This window comes from Canis lupus, chromosome 16, assembly GCF_048164855.1.
Source record: "Canis lupus baileyi chromosome 16, mCanLup2.hap1, whole genome shotgun sequence".
In the NCBI taxonomy this organism is placed as follows: Eukaryota; Metazoa; Chordata; class Mammalia; order Carnivora; family Canidae; genus Canis; species Canis lupus.
This window is the reverse complement of record NC_132853.1, coordinates 38153632-38173904: the sequence shown is the minus strand read 5'-3', so window position 1 is coordinate 38173904 and position 20273 is coordinate 38153632. Positions and strand designations below refer to the sequence as shown.

Sequence of the window (20273 nt, the reverse complement as noted above, 5' to 3'; positions counted from 1 at the left end):
GATTAACTTAATATTTTTCATAATTTTATAGTATAAACGACTTTATAAAGATTTTATTTATCCATTGATGGAGAGAGACAGAGAGAGAGAGAGAGAAAGAAAGTGTGAAAACAAACGGGGGAATGGCAGGGAGAGGGAGAAGCAGGATCCCCGAGGAGCAGTCTCAATCCTAGGCCCTGGAATCACAACTCGAGCAAAAGGCAGACACGTAACTGACTGAGCCACCCAGGTACCCCCACATAAATGACTTTAAATATGATCATCTATCCCTTTCTCCTTAAAGCAGGTTGTTTAAAAACTGTTTTACTTTTAGATTCTTCTATTAAAAATTTGAGTCGAGGGCACCTGGGTGGCCCAGTCAGTGAAGCATCTGCCTTCAGCTCAGGTCATGGTCCCAGGGTCCTGGGATCAATCCCGCGTTGGGCTCCCTGCTCTGGGGGAAATCTGCCTCAACCTTTCCTTCTGTCCGCCCCCCAAACTCCTCCTCTCTCTCTAACAAAATATTTTTTTTTTTTACAAAATATTTTTTTAAAGATTTTATTTATTTATTCACAAGGGACAGAGAGAGAGAGAGAGAGGGAGGCAGAGACACAGGCAGAGGGAGAAGCAGGCTCCATGCAGGGAGCCTGATGCAGGACTCGATCCCGAGACCCCAGGATCATGCGCTGGGCCGAAGGCAGGAGCTAAACCGCTGAGCCACCCAGGCATCCTTAATAAAAATCTTTAAAAAAAATTTTGAGGTGAGTACATTAAAAATGGGAACTGAGCATTCCATTAACAAATTCTAAATTCTGAAGCTCACACAAAACTTTTCTATAAGAGCTCAGTACTTTAAAGATAAAGTCTTTAAGAATAATGTAGACTCTGCTAAAGTCTGATAAACTCCAACTGAACCAGGCTACCAAAAAATTGATTGGGAAATGAAGATTTTATTTTTTTTTGTTATTATTTTTAGTAAGCTTTTTGCCCAACGTGTGGCTTGAACTCACAACCCTAAGATCAAGATTTTCATGCTTTACCAACTGAGCCAGCCAGGTACCCTGGAAAGGAAGATTTTAAAACCCTATGTGGGGATGCCTGGGTGGCTCAGCAGTTGAGCTTCTGCCTTTGTCTCGGGTCCATGGTCCCATGGTTCCAGGATCAAGTGCCTCATCAGGCTCCCTGCAGGGAGCTTGCTTCTCTACCTATGTCTCTGCCTCTTTCTCTGTGTCTCTCATGAATGAATGATTAGAATCTTTTTTTTAATCTTTATTTTTAATAAAGATTTTATTTATTTGAGATGCACACACACACACACACACACAGGCAGAGATGTTAGGCAGAGAGAGAGAGAAGCAGGCTCCACTCAGGGAGCCCCCTGTGGAGCTCGATCCCAGGACTCCAGCCAGGATCAAACCCTGGGCCAAAGGCAGGCGCTCAACCACTGAGCCATAAGGTGTCCCTTGAATAGAATCTTTAAAAAAAAAAAATTTCTTGGGCAGCCTGGGTGGCTCAGCAGTTAAGCGCAGCCTTCAGCCCAGGGTGTGATCCTGGAGTCCCAGGATCGAGTCCCATGTCGGGCTCCCTGCATGGGGCCTGCTTCTCCCTCTGCCTGTGTCTCTGCCTCTCTCTGTGTGTCTCTCATGAATAAATAAATAAAAATCTTAAAAAAAAAAATTTTCTTTAAATAAAAACCCTATGTGGTTAACCGAAATTCTATTATCTGAAGTAGGCTCCATGACCAACATGGGGCTTGAACTCTCGACTCCTGAGATTGAGTTGTATGCTTTACTGACTGAGCTAGCCAGGCACCTCAGTTAACTAAAATTTTAAAAACAGTATACAGATGATCTCCTTAAGAGCAGGTGATCCCTGGAGCACCTGGGAGGCTCAGTCAGTTAAGTGTCTGACTTTGCCTCAGGTCATGATCTCAGGAGCCTCGCTCAGCAGGGAGTCTACTTGTCTCTCTCTGCCCCTCCTCTCATTTGTGCTCTAAAATCTTAAAAGCAAACCAGCAGGTGATCCCCATGAATAATTATGTTCATGAAGAATGTACTGTTTCCTGAAGAATGGGTGTTTAGCAGTCCTCATTTCTTGAAATGAAGAATTGCAGACCATGAATTAGAAAGGCTTTTGCAATACCATGTTAAATTCATTCCCGCATTTGATACCTGGATTAATATACTCCTGGCCCAGAGGTACTTGGGTAGCTCAGTGGTTGAGCATCTATCTGCCTTTGGCTCAGGTCAAGATCCCAGGGTCCTGGGTTGGAGTCCCACATCAGGCTCCCCAGAGAGAGCCCACTTCTCCCTCTACCTATGTCTCTGCCTCTATCTCTACATTTCTCATGAATAAGTGAATAAAATCTTAAAAACAAAAAACAAAATACACTCGGTCCAATACATAAGTTTGAAAGAAAAGTTTCATTCTATTCCCAAAGGTGCTTTAAAAGAAGACACATCGGGCAGCCCGGCGGGGGGGGGGGGGGGGGGGCTCAGCGGTTTAGTGCTGCCTTCAGCCCAGGGTGTGGTCCTGGAGACCCAAGATGGAGTCCCACTTCGGGCTCCCTGCGTGGAGCTGCTTCTCCCTCTGCCTGTGTCTCTGCCTCTCTTTCTCTGTGTCTCTCATGAATAAAAAAAAAAAATCTTTAAAAAATAAAATAAAAGAAGACACATCTATGGAATATCTGGGTGGCTCAGCAGTTGAGCATCTGCCTTTGTCTCAGGATGTGATCCCGGAGTTTAGGGATCAAGTCCCACATTGAGCTCCTGCAAGGAGCCTGCTTCTCATGAATAAATAAAATCTTAAAAAAAAAAAAAAAAAAAAAGACGACGACACATCCTCTGATATAAACCTTATGTCATCCATGTGCCAAGTGAATTCTTAACTACGTGCCCAGTGTCATTTCACACAAGTCTTGATCCTGGCTCCTTCGGTAATCTTATTCAAATAAGCAATATTTACTAATTGTATTCTGTGTTTTTATGTTTAAAGCATTGAAGGAAACAAAAATATATAAATCACATTCTCAACAATGAAGCTGCTGCAATCTTATGTGAGATCAAGAAGATAAATGAATTCTGTATGCAACTTTCAGATTTCTTCCTGAAAAGTTTTCTTACATAAAAATTATTTTTTTTAGGGATCCCTGGGTGGCACAGCGGTTTAGCGCCTGCCTTTGGCCCAGGGCGCGATCCTGGAGACCTGGGATCGAGTCCCACGTTGGGCTCCCGGCGCATGGAGCCTGTTTCTCCCTCTGCCTATGTCTCTGCCTCTCTCTCTATCATAAATTTAAAAAGAAAAATTTTTTTAAAGATTTTTATTTATTTGTTCATAGAGACACACACAGAGAGAGGGGACTCGATCCTGGGCCTCCAGGATCACACCCCAAGCTGCAGGCAGTGCTAAACCGCAGCGCCACAGGGGCTGCCAAAAAATTATTTTTCATGCAAAAGACAGGTGCCACTAGTATGATATACGTGTAACATGGCACCAAAAAATAAAGATGAAAACAAAAGCCATCTTGAATTTAAAATACAAAATGAAAAAATAGATTGTGGAAGATATCTTCATTTCCATTTTTCTACCTTTAATAATTCATTTGTGTTTGTGTGGAAAGCTAATAATAATCATACATTTAAAAGTAATTACATTGGTGCTCACTTCAGCAGCACATATACTAAAACTGGAACAATACAGAGAAGATTAGCATGGCTCCTGCGCAAAGATGACAAGCAAATCTATGAAGCATTCCATACTTTTAAAATATTAAAATTTTGGGGATAAGGTCCCTTTACCTTTGATCCTCATTATAAGTCCCATCCACAGAGATAATAATTTTATCAGCTTAATATTTATCTTTCTGGATTTTCTGATGTGAATTTATATGGATATATACACAGACATATGTATCCACAGAAAATAGATGTTTTGTTCTTGTGTATGGGTTTTGTTTTGTTTTTTAAGATTTTATTTATTCATTCATGAGAGAGAGAGAGGCAGAGAGAGAAGCAGGCTCCATGCAGGGAGCCCAATGTGGGACTCAATCCCAGGACTTCAGGATCAAGCCCTGGGCCGAAGGCAGGCACCAAACCGCTGAGCCACCCAGGAATCCCCTGTGTAACGGTTTTTACATAATTATCATACTATTAAAATTACAGGGCAGCCTGGGTGGCTCAGCGGTTTAGCGCTGCCTTCAGCCCAGGGTGTGATCCTAGAGACCCGGGATCAAGTCCCACGTCAGGCTTCCTGCATGGAGCCTGCTTCTCCCTCTGCCTCTCTCTCTCTCTCTCTGTGTCTCTCTGTGTGTGTTTCTCATGAATAAATAAAATCTTTAAAAAATAAAAAAATAAAATAAAAATAAAATTACAATAAAATTACATAGTCCAATAAATTACATTGGACTATGAGGTGAAAGTCATATTTTCAGAATCAGAATTGATATATAACAAAAAATGCTTCTGTTCACTTCATTTTCTCATACACATTCTTAAAGATAGCCACATATACTCAAATAAGTACTGAATGGTCTTACTTTACCTTTCATCTTCAACCTAAAAGATAGAAATCCCTATGTGCCTATCAAAATTATTCCACCTCTGGAAATCAGCATTCTACAGTGATACATAGTAGGTAAGTTCAATAATTATTTGGTTAGCCAAGTAAACATTTCAAAATGAAGATCCTGAGCCACACCGATATTGTTCTAGCCACTATGTAAACCAATATTTAAACAAGGCTCCTATAGATAGATCATGGCCCAGAGTCCCACTGGATAATGCTCAACTGCTATTTTCTTTTCTAATAAAAACTATAGAAATGCATAGGTCATTATCTATGAGAAATATATTGTATACAGGGGATCCCTGGGTGGCTCAGCGGTTTAGCACCTGCCTTTGGCCCAGGGTGCGATCCCGGAGTTCCGGGATCGAGTCCTGAGTCGGGCTCCCGGCGTGGAGCCTGCTTCTCCCTCTGCCTGTGCCTCTGCCTCTCTCTCTTCTCTCTATGACTATCATGAATAAATAATAAAAAAATTTTTAAAAAAGAAATATATTGTGGGGATCCCTGGGTGGCACAGCGGTTTGGCGCTTGCCTTTGGCCCAGGGCGCGATCCTGGAGACCCGGGATTGAATCCCACGTTGGGCTCCGGGTGCATGGAGCCTGCTTCTCCCTCTGCCTGTGTCTCTGCGCCTCTCTCTCTCTGTGACTATCATAAATAAATAAAAATTAAAAAAAAAAAAAAAAAAAAGAAATATATTGTGTACCTAAATAGATTTTTTTACATAAATTTCAGGTTTTATATTTCTCCTTTGCAATTCTCAGGATATAGCAGAATTGATAATATTAAAGCATGTAGAATTTTTCTTTAAAATCAGATTTACTAAAAAAATTTTAAAAATCCGATTTACTGGGATCCCTGGGTGGCTCAGCAGTTTGGTGCCTGCCTTCGGCCCAAGGCGTGATCCTGGAGTCCTGGGATTGAGTCCCCTATCAGGCTCCCTGCATGGAGCCTGTTTCTTCCTCTGCCTGTGTCTCTGCCCCCCCCCCTCTCTCTCTCTCTCATGAATAAATAAAATCTTCTTAAAAAATTAAAATAAAATCAGACTTACCACTATGAATAGTAATGGAGTCATTCTTTAAAAATAATTTTTTAATTGAATTTGCACCTTCTTAAAAGGCAGAGTATATAATCTTGAAAAATATAAAGAGCTGAAACGCATCATCATTTAAATTACTGATGTGGGGGAAACCCGGGTGGCTCAGTCAGTTAAGCATCTGTCTTTGGCTCAGGTCATGATCCTGGGTCCCTGGATCAAGCCCCACATAGGACTCCCTGCTCCACAGGGAGCCTGCTTCTCCCTCTCCCTCTGCCTGCCACTCCCCCTGCTTGTGCACAAGCGCTCCTGGCGCACTCTCTGTCAAATGAATAAATAAAATCTTTAACCACATAAGGTTTTTAAAATCTTCCTTTCCAGGGCACCTAGCTGGCTCAATTGGTAGAGCATGAAACTCTGGATCTTAGGGTCGTGAGTTCAAGCCACACATTGGGCACAGAGCTTACTAAAAAAATTAAAGTCTTCATTTCCAATCAATTTTTTTGGAAACCTGGTTCAGCTAGAGTTTACCAGACTTTAGCAGAGTCTATGCCACTTTTAAAGGCTTTATCTTTAAAGTACTAAGCCCTTATAAAAAGATCTTTGGAGCATTCAGAATTTAGTATTTTGCTAATGGAATGTTTAGTTCTCATTTTTAATGTATTAACTCAAATTTTTAATAGAAGTTTGTAAAAGTAAATCACTTTTTAAACAACCTGCTTTAAGGAGAAAGGGATAACTGGTCATATTTCAAGTTGTTTACGTGGGAAGCCTGCTTGTCCTCTTGTCCCCACTCATGCTTTCTCACTCTCCCTCTCAAATAAATAAAATAAATTACTGACATCACTTGGAAAATTATGGAGGTTTAGGAATTAGTCTGGAATGCAAGATCCATGGTACTTACTTTCATGCTTACAATGAAAGTTTGTTGCAATAAAGTGAAACATATCCTAGAGAACAAGAGGGTAGGATCACCTTAGAAAACACCAGTAACACATACTACCATGGCATATGTCACTGATAAATCATATTTGTTTGATGGTACTTGCCTAGCTAGTCCTGTCAAGATATAGAATGTATTTCCTAATGCCTTCCATAAAATCAGATTCATGCTTCAGAAGAATTTCACTTCTCATTATTCAGAGGACCCATCAAAATTAAAGCTCTTCTCATCATCCCATTGTGAATTTATATTCTAATTAGTAAATATTCTACATACTGTTCTTCCACTTCTTATAGGATAACTTTTTTTTTTTTTTTTTTTTTAAGCAGTGCCTTTCAAAATAAACCTGGTTTATTCTTTTCCTAGATTAGAAAAAAAAGAATCCAGCTATAAAAGACATTTTTGGGGACCACAAAGGATATTTAATATTATTATTGATATTTTACCATTAAATCAGTTAAGTTTTTTAGATTTTTCTTAAGGAAAATGTTCTTAGAAGAGAGACGCTAAAGTATGCTAAAGTATTCTGAAGTAAAGCATCATATCTAAAGTTAAAGCAAATGTAAAAAGTTAACAAGTGATGAATCTTGGTCAAGAGTATAAAGGAATTAATTGTATTATTCTTTAAATTTTTCTACAGCTATTGAAGTTTTCAATATAGGGGTGCCTGGCTGGTTCAGTTAGTGGAGCATCTAACTCTTGATCTCAGGGTCGTGAGTTTGAGAGCCCCATACTGGGTGTAGAGATTATTTTTTTTTAAATGGCAGGGAGGGGAGGGATGCCTGGCTGGCTCAGTTAGAGAAGAGTATGCAACTCTTGATCTTGGAATTATAAATCCGAGCCCCACGTTGGGTGTAGGTATTACTTAAAAATTAAAAAAAAAAATCTTGGGGCACCTGAGTGGCTCACTCAGTTAAAGGCTGTCTTTGGTTCAGGCCATGATCCAGGATCCTGTGATTGAGGCCTGCAGCAGACTCCCTGCTCAGCAGAGAATTTGCTTTTCCTTCTCCCTCTGCCCCTCCCTTGCTTGTGCTTTCTCTCTCTTGCTCTCTCAAATAAATAAAATCTTTAAAAAAAGAAAAACAATCCAAAAAGAAAACAAATTTTCTGCAACATAAAAATTTAGGGAGAAAAACACCATTGATTTTTAAAAACTTTAATCAAAAGTTTATCAATAAACTTATGAAAAAAAAAACTTATGAAGAAAAGGGTTACTAGGCCTCAAGCTGTAATTTTCTCCTTTTTAAAAAATATTTATTTATTCATTAGAGACACAGAGAGAGAGAGGCAGAGACATAAGCAGAAGAAGCAGGCTCCCTATGGGGAGCCCGATGTGGGACTTGATCCCAGGACCAATGGATCACGACCCGAGCCAAAGGCAGATGCTCAACCACTGAGCTACCCAGGTGCCCCTAATTTTCTCCTTCTAAGTAATAATGTTATAAATAAAATCTTTTACACTGACAACCAAATACCAAAAGCATTTCCTATTCATAAAAATATTTTAAACATCCATATATTAGTTTTGACAGTTTGAGAAAATGAATTACATTTAGATCAAGAGGATAAAGTTTTCCTAGTTAACTATAGGACTTACCTATCCATGTCATCATCTCCTGGTAATAAGGGTGGGAGGGGCAGAGGAGGCAACGTTGAAGTTTTTAGGTGTGGAATAGCAGCTGTTACAGATACTTGAGTCTTCACAGAAACCTGTGCAAGGGGCTGAGAATTTGCCTGAGAGGACAAAGTAGATGTCCTTGGGTGAGTAGAAGGGGGCAAAGTTGAAGTACTAGAAGTAAGAACCTGACTAAATGCTGGTTGGGGAGGAGGCAGAGGTGGTTGCTGTGGAATAGCTGGTAGTGGAGGCAAAGGTGGCAAAGGGGGTGTCTGAGGTGGAGGGGTAGTTGTTGGTAAAGGAGGTGCAGGAGAAGTAACTGTGGGGACAGGTGGAGGGGTCTCCTTTTCTGATGTCTCTGTCTCTTTTGGAGTAACAATCTCCTCTTTCAATACTATGGGTTTAGAGTCTCTTGATCCCTGTGCTTTCAAATCTTTAATAGGATGCTTCTCAGAGTTCTCATCCAACTTTACTTTCCCTGTATCTAAAGAATTTTTGACTTCTGTATTTAGATGTGGTACATTCACCAGTTCAGTATCTGGGGCAGATTTTTCCAATTTTACACCTCTGGTTAACTTTTTAGACTCCAAGCCTGAATCTTTAGCCTCTACTAAACTGTTCTCTTTTCTAGGCAAAAATATAGGTGAACCCTTGGATTCCTTTCCATCCATTTTTGCTGCTGCAGCAGCAGCTGCTCTTTCCTTCTTTTTCCTACTGAGTTCAGCTCCCAAGCTGGAGTTCAATGGAAGCCTGACAGGTGAGATGCTGGAATGTCGACTGCGTGACCCGGATCTCTTCTTTTTACTATGAGAAGATGAGTGTCTTGAATATGCGGGACTTCTACTTCTAGACTTCATGGATTTCCTAGTGGAAAAAGAAAAGCAGTTTAAAATGGGTAGCCTACAGCAATAGGGAGGAAAATACATCAGTTAAACTACAGAGCACTGTAACTTAACTCATTTTGAGTAATTTAACAATCTTAAAAATGAATTAGGTACTATCGGATAATAGTAATATATCAGAATTGGTTCATTAACTGTAACAAATGTACCATACTAATGTATAATAATAGGGGAAATAGGGTGCGAGGACATATAAGAATTCTTTGTACTATCTTCACAACTTTTTGGCGCATCTCAAACTGGTCTAAAAAACAAAGTTGGGCAGCCCAGGTGGCTCAGCAGTTTAGCGCCGCCTTCAGCCCAGGGCCTGATACTGGAGACCCAGGATCGAGTCCCACATCAGGCTCCCTGCATGGAGCGTTTCTCCCTCTGCCTGTGTCTCTGCCTCTCTCTCTCTCTCTCTCATGAATAAATAAATAAAATCTTAAAAAAAAAAAAAAAAGTTTACTTAAAAAATAGATTACAAGAAACTAAATCCTGCAGGACACATCATGTTTCAATCATACAATACTAAAATTATCCATTACTTATACAACTCATGGAAGGTGGTTGAGTGTTTTTTACCCATGTTGGAAAACACCCATATTCACAATGATTACTTTTTTAGAATTTTGGTTTAAGTCTGTGAAAAAGTTGGGGCCCTTGGGTGGCTCAGTTGGTTAAGCATCTGCCTTCGGTTTAGGTCACCATCCCAGGGTTCTGGAATTCAGCCCTGTCAGGCTCCTCACTCAGCAAGGAACCTGCCTCTCCCAGCCCTTGTGCTCTCATGCTCTCTCTCACTCTCCATCTCAATTTTAAGAAACAAAATCTTAAAAAAAACAAAAACAAAAATAAAAAAAAACCTCTGATAAAATAAAAACATGATAAAAAAAATACTAAAGGTGAGTTATACAGTCAGGAAATTAAAAGTAACTAGCATGCTTCACCAAACCCTGTTTCAACTAGAGAGCTATTTAATTGACAGATCCCAAGAAGATTGTTCCTTGTATCCTCAGTCAATAATTAAGTTGTGCCCATACTAAACAACCCCTAAGATACAAGAATTATTAGGATTTGCAAAATAGATAAGCTGAAAAAATTGTCTTACCAAATGATTTATAAGTTCTCAAAACTATAAAGACTTCTGGTATTTCATACATAAAATGATTTCAAATCAACTTTTTAGGAACTCATAAAGCAAGGTACTGTTGCATGTTCAATTTATTTTCTTCATTATTAAGAATCTAGAAATCTATGAGGTAGATTATTCTAAATTGAAACCCAACCCTCATTAATTCTTTTTGCCTTTTTCATAAAGCCTAATGTGCTTTCCCCCTCTACATGAGGGGTAAAAAAAATAGCACTAAAAACGTGACTGAAAAAACAATTTGCCCAGTAGTCTAAATAAATTGTTCCCATTCCAGAGCTTCAATATCTCCCTTTATCTTTGGTCATTGGTAATACTGACATAATTCAAAATTTTTCAAAACAAATAGTGTGTGTGTGTATATATATATATAGTAAGTAATTCATATGATATTAGCCATGGTTTTCTTATACCTACACTGCTTTTTGGAAATTTGCTCCCAAAAGTTAGTTAAAATACAAGTCTTTATTGAAATCAAAGTACTCAGAACAGTAATAACAACATGTATATGTACATGATATAGAATACTGAAAGTGGTTAAATGGATTTACTAAACATTCTTCAGAAAATTAACACTTCTAAATAACTGGCTGACAGTTTTCTCTGACTGAATTAGAGCTGGGATAAAACTACCATCTCTATTATCCCAGGACAAACTTCTAAGGACCACATGCTCTAAAAACTAGTTGTTGTTTTTTTTATTAAAAGATGTTATTTAGGATCCCTGGGTGGCGCAGTGGTTTGGCGCCTGCCTTTGGCCCAGGGCGCGATCCTGGAGACCTCGGATCGAATCCCATGTCGGGCTCCCGGTGCATGGAGCCTGCTTCTCCCTCTGCCTGTGTCTCTGCCTCTCTCTCTCTGTGACTATCATAAATAAATAAAAAAAAAATTAAAAAAAAAATAAAAGATGTTATTTATTTATTCACAAGAGACACAGAGAGAGAGTGGCAGAGACACAGGCAGAGGGAGAAGCAGGCTCCATGCAGGAAGCCTGATGTGGGACTCGATCCCAGGACCCCAGGATCACGAAGGCAGGCGCTAAACCGCTGAGCCACCCAGGCATCCCTAAAAACTAGTTTTTTTAATCATTCAGCATTACTAAATCTTTCTAAGGAACTCTGTTACAAACCCTTCAACTTCTGAACAGAAGCTTATTGTTAATAGTAACATCCTGATGGCCATATACTTATGGCATTTTTAGTGATACAGATGCTATATTTGAGGTCCAGATTTCAAGAGTAAAAGTGATGGAGGAGAGAGGTGGTAACAGGAGACAACCAATAAGTAAATGCGAGCAACAATACAAACTGTTCTCAAAAAACAAATGTATTTTCCCCCTGAATTGAGTTAGGTTCTATTAATGTGAAATGAAATTGCTACTATCAATCACTACTAATTTGAAGGATGCAAAGACCTTGCATTTCTGGCAAAGCATTTTTAGTCTTTTAAAACGATGTTGCTTGTTTAATTTTGACTGTGTCTCCCAAGGAAAAACCACAGAGATATCACAGAAGGATCTGCGTGTTCTACTCTAAGAAAATTTTGTACTTACTGTCTGGAATTCCAAAGAATGAGGAAAAATCTGTAGTGCACACATAAAAACACATAATGCTCTCTAAAACCCAACTAAAAATATGCATGTGACTTTAAAATTATATAATGTTTATATTTGTGTCCTATGCTATCATATTGTGTCTCTAATTCTTTCCTGGCTTATTTTTTACCATTACTGCACAGTTCCAATTAACTGAGAAGACAGAACTTGAGATATGAATTCAAAAGGAATCACTGCAAAGCAAGTCCTTTCCGAAAGTCGTTTTAGTTTTTCAGCCTCAAGTGCGATTCCATATTCCCAAAACTCACTACAGTAAAAATTCTCAAAACAGCCTTAATGAAATTACCCCCTCAAGAAAACAATTTGAGAATGTTTCCTTAAACAAGTAAGCTACTTTATAAATGGTACACTTAAGACATCCATTTCACTGTATATAAATTTTACTCACGTCTTCAAAAAAAAAAAAATCAACTCTAGCTAATGCTATACATAACACTAAAATGCTTACAGTGAAGTATACTAATGTCTGTAACTTTGAGAGGAATCAAAACAAAAGAGGAGGGGCGGCCCAGGTGGCTCAGCAGTTTAGCGCCACCTTCAGTCCAGGGCCTGACCCTGGAGACCCGGGATCGAGTCCCATGTAGGGCTGCCTGCATGGTGCCTGCTTCTCCCTCTGCCTGTGTATCTTGTGAATAAATAAATAAAATCTTAAAAAAAAAAAAAAGATGATTAAAAAAACCAAAAAAAATAAAAATAAAAAACCCACAAAAGATGGACTGCTGGAGGGATGGATGGATATGATAAAATATACAGCATATATTAATTGTTGAACCTAGGTAGTACATATATGGATCCTCACTATAATTCTTACAACTTTTCTGTTTGATAAATTGTGATAAAATGGGGGTGAGGGGGTTGGGAGGGAGGAGGACGACTAAGGAACTTTTAGCCTCTGACAACTAGGAACTCTGCAGTTTAATTCAAACTGGCTTATGAATAATTATAACTTTTAGTCAGCAAAAATTACTCACATTAACATACAAAAGACGTGCATGGATTTTTACAAATAGCATAATTTCTCCACTAGCATTGTACACATTTCCTTGCTCATAGATGGAATTTACTGTCTTCCTCCAGGTAACCAGGAACTGTGCTATACACTTCACATTTATTAGCTAATTTAATTCTCACAACTATGCTAGAAGTAGGTAGTTATTATTCCCATTTTACTACGAAGAAACATGGGCAAGGAGAAATTAAATTATTTGTCAAAGTTCACAAAGCAAGATTAGGATTCCGTTCAGGTATAACTTCAAAGCCCATGTTCTTTGTGGACAAAGGTGAGTCCACAAAGAGGAAGGTACATCTCATCATCTAGGAATAAGAACATAGTTTTCAGTAGTAATTCATTTCAACAATTAAATTTCAAACTAACATGCCTTTCTTGTTAAAACATCATGGTAAAGGCACTACCACTAGTTTTTTAGAGAAAGATTTTGAAAATTGCCAGTGGTCACAGGGTAGGTCAATGGTGATGATGTAAAGAAAATAAAATTATCCTTAGAACCAATTTCTGCTAGGCTATACACCAACAAAAAGAAAAAGGACTAAACAACTGAACTCCAGTAAAAACATCAGTTAAAACCAGAGTTATCAAAACACTGTCAATTAAGAAATAAACTTACAGCCCTGGAGATTCAGTGGACAGCACACACACAAATGATAAATGACTTAAGCAAATGGCCTCAAAATTATACAAATGAAAATTTATAGTTTCTTACATCTTCAGTGAGGTCCACTAAGGTCTAAAGCACGAATACCAAGGTGATTTTAAAACATTCAAAACAATGCAACAACAGAAATTGCTAGACAAGCTATGAGATAAACTCAGTTATCAACTCTGTACTCAAGAAGCAGGAGCCTATGGTTTTTCTCACAGGAGCTTACAAGTGACGATCTCACCACTGAAGTACCTACCTTTAGTAGTTTTAGACATGTGAACTCCCCACTTCTCAAATTCTGGGTTAAGAGAAGACCAGATTCAACTACTTGAATAACTAGTCAATAGCAAATTGTTCTAGTTAACGAGGAAGACTGGGGGCTTCAACAAAACGTTAACATGACTAATCGCCAGTTCCTCACGACCCAGCCTAAGTAAGAAAGGGCTGTTAGACAAATAACTCACCTGGGGAGTGGACTCCGACTCAGAGATCGTTTGCTCATGAAAGGGCTGCTAGACCGTCTTCGACCATAGGGACTAGGCGATCTCCCACTGTAAGAGCCACTCCTTTCATAGCTGGAAGAACGTCTCCGACTATAGGGACTCACAGACCTTTGTCGTCTACTGTAGGGACTGGGTGACCGGGTGCTTGACTGGTAGGCGGAAGGCTCCTTGTAAGGAGGGCTAATTGACTGTCTTCTTGAGGTACTTCCAGGACTCTTCTTGTAGGAGTCATAATTGCTAGAGGTGTGAGATCTTGGGGGACTAAGGTCATAATCTTGGCCATAGGAAGCTCCCGAGGGGCTATCATCTTGCTTGGGGCTGTCAGACCATTTTCTATGGGGACTCCTGGATCTCCGTTTGGGGCTGTCTACGGTTTTGTAGCTTTTGGGTGTTTCCCTCTTCCGATGACTTTTACTCCGGTCTTTGTGCCCAGACTTCAACTCACGTTCTTTCCGTGTCTTCTCCTTATGAAGTTTGGATGACCTGGATTCCTTGTTGCTGCTGCTTTTGGATATCTGTGCCTTCCCATAGTCCTCATTCTCCTCATTTGAACGCTTTGAACTTCCTGATATCCGGTCCTTCATCGATCCCGATTTGCTGGAGACTTCCTGGTTTTTCTCTTTTTCTGTTTGTTTAGTTTTTAGTAAGTCCCGGGAACGTCTGTGCTGGTGGTGACGATGTTTGTGCAGACGGTCACTCCGATCAGTCCCACGACGTTCATCATTCTCCCTCCTGTCTAGTTTGAAGGCCATGTCGTCAGAGAAGGTATCTGAATCAGAGCTGATGTCATCATACTCCACCAGAGGTTTGATAATTGTACCCAAAGGTGCTGCTTCGGGGGTCACCAACCCCATGTCTTTGGAGTGCTTGGATTTATGCCGCTTGTGCTTCGACACCAAGCGGTGACGCTCTCTGCTGTTGGAGCTGCCACCTCCCGATGACGGCTGCAAAGTTCCAGAAGCTCCTCCACTCCCGTCCTTCTTGCCCCCATGTCTCTCTGGATTGGGCATTCCCTTTCCCCTACCCTCAAAAAGGGGAAAAAGTTCCCCAGCACTCCCAAAAGTAACCCCCACCCTCCCCCCCAACCCCACGCCTACCAAAGAGCCCCTAGAAGGGGGTGGGGAGGGAAGGGACAGTAGCCCAGGCTCCTCCTCCCTCCCGACTCCTCAGCACCCTCCTACATGAGGTAGGGGGTGAAGGAGCCAGGAAAGAAATGAGAGTTCCTCAGCAGTAGAGTTGCGAGACAACGGGTAGCTGCTCAAGTCTGTTTCCCCTCCTCCCCCCGCCGAGCCAATCCTCAGGCCCCGGCGCCGGGGAGGTCGAGGAAGTAGGAAGCCGACGGCCCTGGGCAGTGGGGCCGACTCCGGCTCTGGGGCCCTGTGAAGACTGCGCGGGCCCTTCCGCTACCCGGTAGCCCGGCTCGGAGCGGCTTCCTGTCGCTGGGGTCCCGCGGCCTAAGTGCCTCACGCCCCCTTTGTCCCTCGCTCCTGAGGGAGCCCCTCTTCTTGCCTCCGCCTCACCTCAACACCTCACACACTCACTCGCTCCCTCACACAGACTCAGTCACACACTAGGTTAAACCGAAACGGCACTTAGAGGAGGGGGGGAGGGGGAATCCCGGGAAATATCGCGAGAATCCCTGGGCTCTCGCGGTATTTCGTGCTTCCCTTTCACCTCTCACCACGGCTTGCTTAAACAACGCGAGAGTAGGTCCTGAACAAGAAACGCGTTCCGCCAGATTCTCGCGATAAGCTCCCGCTCTCCATTTGAGCAAAGCTTTATTGAAACGGTGGCAGGATTTTTTTTTTTATTCAAAACTTTATTGGTAACTCATTGAACAAATAGCGGCAGGCTCCGGCACAAAACTAGCTTTGCATACTTTATAACAACTCTTTTAACTACCAGGATGGAAATATTGTCAACAGGACAAAGGGCGAATGTGGGGACATTTCAACCCCAGTCCCTAAGTATTAATAATTCTTCCCACTTAAATAGCATGTACCACGCGCGTTATGTCTAATTCTCACTATCCTGCAAAACGCGGTATCCTTTTCCCTATTTTACAGATAGGAAACTCAGAGTCACAGAAGTTAAATAACTTACTCAAGGTAACAAAGCTAGTCCAGCAACTGCCAAAAACGAGATTCAAATTAACGTCTATCACCAAAGCGTAGCTCTTGTATAGTGTGGCATTCCTCTCACTACTCTGTTTAAAATCTTAACCCGAAAACCCATCACCTCTTGGGATCATCTGTGGCTTTTCTGGAATCATTTAGCCTTTTTCTTCACACAGAAAATTAAATTATTGAACAAGTAAAAGTATTCATGAGCAAGAAAAAATAAAATATCCCTGCTCTTCTTTTTTTTTTTACTTTTCAAAACTCTGCCCACATTAGCCCATTCCATCTTCACAACAATCATCTGAAATAGGATTGTATATGTGAGGAAACTAAGGTACTGAGAGGTTAAATGACATCCAAAATTCTTGTTTTCGGGGATCCCTGGGTGGCTCAGCGGTTTAGCGCCTGCCTTTGGCCCAGGGTGTGATCCTGGGGTCCCGGAATCGAGTCCCACGTCAGGCTCCCTGCATGGAGCCTGCTTCTCCCTCTGCCTGTGTCTCTGCCTCTCTCTCTCTCTATCTCTGTCATAAATAAGTAAATAAATCTTTTTAAAAATGATTGTTTTCTTCATCAAATTTATCTATGAAGGGCGCCTGGGTGGCTCCATGGTTGAGCGTCTGCCTTCTGTTCAGGTTGTGATCCTGGGGGCCTGGAATAGTCTCACATGGTCCCTGGAGTCTGCTTCCCCTTCTGCCTATGTCTCTGTGTTCCTCATGAAAAAATAAATAAAAACTTTTTAAAAATTACCTATCATACTTTAAGGCCCTTCTCTGTGAAATAATGTCCTTTCTCCTAAGGCCATCAAGCCAATATAGAGGAAATATTCATACCAAAAGATATAAGATGATAAATGTCATAAGAATAACACAGAGCACTGCAAAGGTTCTAAAGAAGGCTGGGAGTGTTAAAAAATTCTATAAATGTAGGGCAATTGAGTTGGGCCATGAAGATTAAGTAGGATACATATATGCAAAGATGGGAAGGTCAGCCAATAAATTAGGGACGAGAAAACACCTTGAACAAATGCAGAAGAATCTACTCTCAAAATCACTCCCTGGGGGTCCCCAGGTGGCTCAGTTTGTTAAGCATCTGCCTTTGGCTCATGATCCCAGGGTCCTGCAATTGAGCCCAGATCTAGGCTCCCTGCTCAGTGGGGAACCTGCTTCTCCCTCTCCCTCTGCCCCCCATTAGTGTTTGCTATAAAACACTCTCTGTCAAATAAATAAATACATAAATAAATAAATAAATAAATAAATAAATAAATAAATAAATAAATAAAATATTTTTAAAAAATCACTTCCTAAAAATGTTCTTGTTACTTTCGGTCACATGGGTACCAAAAAAAATTTTTTTAGCATAAATGTTTGAGTCCATAAATGCTGGCTAAAATGAAAAAAGATAAACTTTTTAATTAACCATGGAAGAAAATTTATTTTTATTTTTTTAAAAAAGATTTATCTATTCAGGAGAGACACAGAGAGACGGAGGCAGAGACACAGGCAGAGGGAGAAGCAGGTTCCTTACAGGAACCCTGGATCCTGGGATCACGACCTGAACCAAAGGCAGCTGCCCAACCGCTGAGCCACCCACGCATCCCAACTGTGGAAAAAGATTTAATGCCATCAAGAAAAAAAATAAAAGGATAGAATTAAGTACTGGGACTCAGGTATGGTAACGCCTTATTCATTGCTGCAAGAGAGCCTGGATATAAAAAGTTCCCACCAGTGTTTGATATGATGATATGGCGTGAGACTTAATGGCCCATTAGATGAAATGACTGAGCCACCAATCAAATACTGGCATGAGTTTGGCAAAAGTACTCTGTTTTTTTATATCTATTAAATGAGATCAAGTCTTTTTTTTTTTTTTTTTAAGATTTTATTTATTTATTCACAAGAGACAGACAGAGAGAGAGAGGCAGAGACACAGGCAGAGGGAGAAGAAAGCTCCATGCAGGGAGCCCGATGTGGGACTCCATTCTGGGTCTCCAGGATCACACCCTGGGCTGAAGGCAGGCGTTCAACCGCTGAGCCACCCACACGCCCTGATTTTATTTATTTATTAATGAGAGAAACAGGTGATCCTCGGGTGGCTCAGCGGTTGGTGCCTGCCTTTGGCCCGGGGCGCGATCCTGAAGTCCCGGATCGAGTCCGCATGGGGTCCCTGCATGGAGCCTGCTTCTCCCTCTGCCTGTGTCTCTGCCTCTCTCTCTCTCTGTGTCTATCATGAATAAATAAAATAAATAAATCTTTAAAAAAAATGAGAGAAACAGAGAGAGAGGCAGAGACACAGGCAGAGGGAGAAGCAGATGCCCCAGCAGGGAGCCTGATGCAGGATTCAATCTCAGGATCTTGAGATCATGACCTGAGCCAAAGGCAGATGCTCAACCACTGAGCCACCCAGGCATCCCTAAATGATATTAAATTTTTGACCCAGGATGTACCCATACTCATGGTAAAATGGAAAAGTGGGGACAGAAAAAGGAATTATGGCAATGTGTTAAAATCTTGAATAACATTCATCATGTAATTTAAAGAGCAGTTGAAACTTTCTTTTTTTTATAATGAAGATTTATTTTTTATTTTTTTGAAGATTTATTTTTAAATAATTATGGAATTTGTTCAGGGATACGGTGTATGTACATGAGTATTCTAATTTTTTCAATTTAATCATTTTGTGATATATAAATTTATGCATTACAACAGTGTAATCAACATATGCTGGTTGATTTTTCATTTTAAAGACAAGAGCAAGGGCACCCCGGGGTGGCTCAGCGGTTTAGCGCCATCTTCAGTCCAGGGCGTGATCCTGGAGATCCGGGATGGAGTGCCAGGATGAGCTCCCTGCATGGAGCCTGCTTCTCCCTCTGCCTGTGTCTCTGCCTCTCTCTCTCTCTCTCTCTCTCTCTCTCTGTCTCTCATGAATAAATAAATAAAATCTTTAAAAAAAAAGACAAGACCAAAATCAATACCTTTGAACTTATTATACTTTTCAAACTGAAAGATTCAAATAGCTACAATTCTAAAATAGCATCAATAAATCCAGTATTTTCCTTGTAAATATCAACAGGCTATACTGAAACAAGGTAAAATATAGTATATAATACCCTACACTGTGCTTAATTGGTAGTGTTTACCACTGAAATCAATTACAGATGTTTATTCTGAGATGCTACTATGAAGACTGTAGACTCAAATGCTGATAATGGTAATCAAAATTAAATTTATGGGATACCCAGAAAACAGGCTGAATTGAAATCTGTACAATTTTAAAATACTCATTAACAACAAATTTTGAAAGACATATAGAAGGCTATTGTTTTCAGGGATACCTGGGTAGCTCGGCGGTTTGGCGTCTGCCTTCGGCCCAGGGCATGGTCCTGGAGTCTCGGGATCGAATCCCACATCGGACTTCCTGCACGGAGCCTTCTTCTCCCTCTGCCTGTGTCTCTGCCTCTCTCTCCCTCTCCGTCTCTCATGAATAAATTAAAAAAAATTTTTAAAGGCTATTGTTTTCATATAAATTGTGTGTTTTAAAATCATCTCCCTTTAGTGCTTCAATTGTCACATGGCCATAAACCAAAGACCAAATAATTTCAAATGATCACAAATACTATTTAAGCAAAAATTCTCATGTGTCCATTCTTTTAATGCTGTATACATCAAATTATAGTAAAAAGATGACTATAAACAACATGCAGTCCCTCTATATTCATAAACAGCACAACAGATTACAGTAAACCGAGTTTATATTCCACCATCAAGTGTGGTTCTCCCATTAGTTCACTTTGTGACGGGTCATTAAGAATATCTTCAAATCCAGTAGTCTCATTATTACCCCTCCAATATCCAGTGAATGGTTTGAACTTGGAAGAAATGGAAGACGCTGAACCTGCTGCATGGCCTTGAATTCCATTTGTAATTTTAGTGGAACAAACAGAACCCGAATGTTTCTTAGTGTAGAAAAATCCATTTTATCTTGGTTGAGCTGGAAATTTTTTTCTGATAATTCAAGAGGATGACTGGGCAAAAGTTCATTTTTCACACAAGGGAGACCTTTTCGCAGATCATGCTGTTCAAAAGGTCCACTTACTGAAAGTTCAGTAACTGGAATACTGTCCTTCAGCTGAGATCCAAGTCCTCTGGCATTCATCTTCACTTGCTCTGTGAACAGCCGCTGGGCCCTATTTGAAACTTTTTAAATTATCTGCGGGCT

General features: G+C 40.5%; 1 protein-coding gene, 1 non-coding gene and 1 pseudogene across 29 annotated transcripts in view; 1 reads left to right on the top strand and 2 right to left on the bottom strand.

Moving 5' to 3' along the window:
- CDK12 (cyclin dependent kinase 12) overlaps positions 1-15582 on the bottom strand; it is a 79445-nt gene extending 63863 nt beyond the window's left edge. For all 28 annotated transcript variants that reach the window (XR_012008975.1, XR_012008977.1, XR_012008962.1 and 25 more), the window contains exons 1-2: positions 13900-15582; positions 8114-8995 (exon numbers count right to left, since the gene is read on the bottom strand). Coding sequence is in view for 2 of the 28 variants with exons in the window: in XM_072780389.1 (XP_072636490.1) it covers positions 8114-8995; positions 13900-14948 (1931 nt within the window). In the remaining 26 variants the exon portion in view is untranslated. The remainder of the gene's footprint in view (positions 1-8113; positions 8996-13899) is intronic.
- Positions 3635-3741, top strand: LOC140607595 (U6 spliceosomal RNA). The gene has a single exon (XR_012009563.1). It is a non-coding gene; the product is annotated as a U6 spliceosomal RNA (small nuclear RNA).
- Positions 15583-19202: 3620 nt separating the features above from the next.
- LOC140607508 (proteasome maturation protein pseudogene) lies at positions 19203-20273 on the bottom strand (annotated as a pseudogene).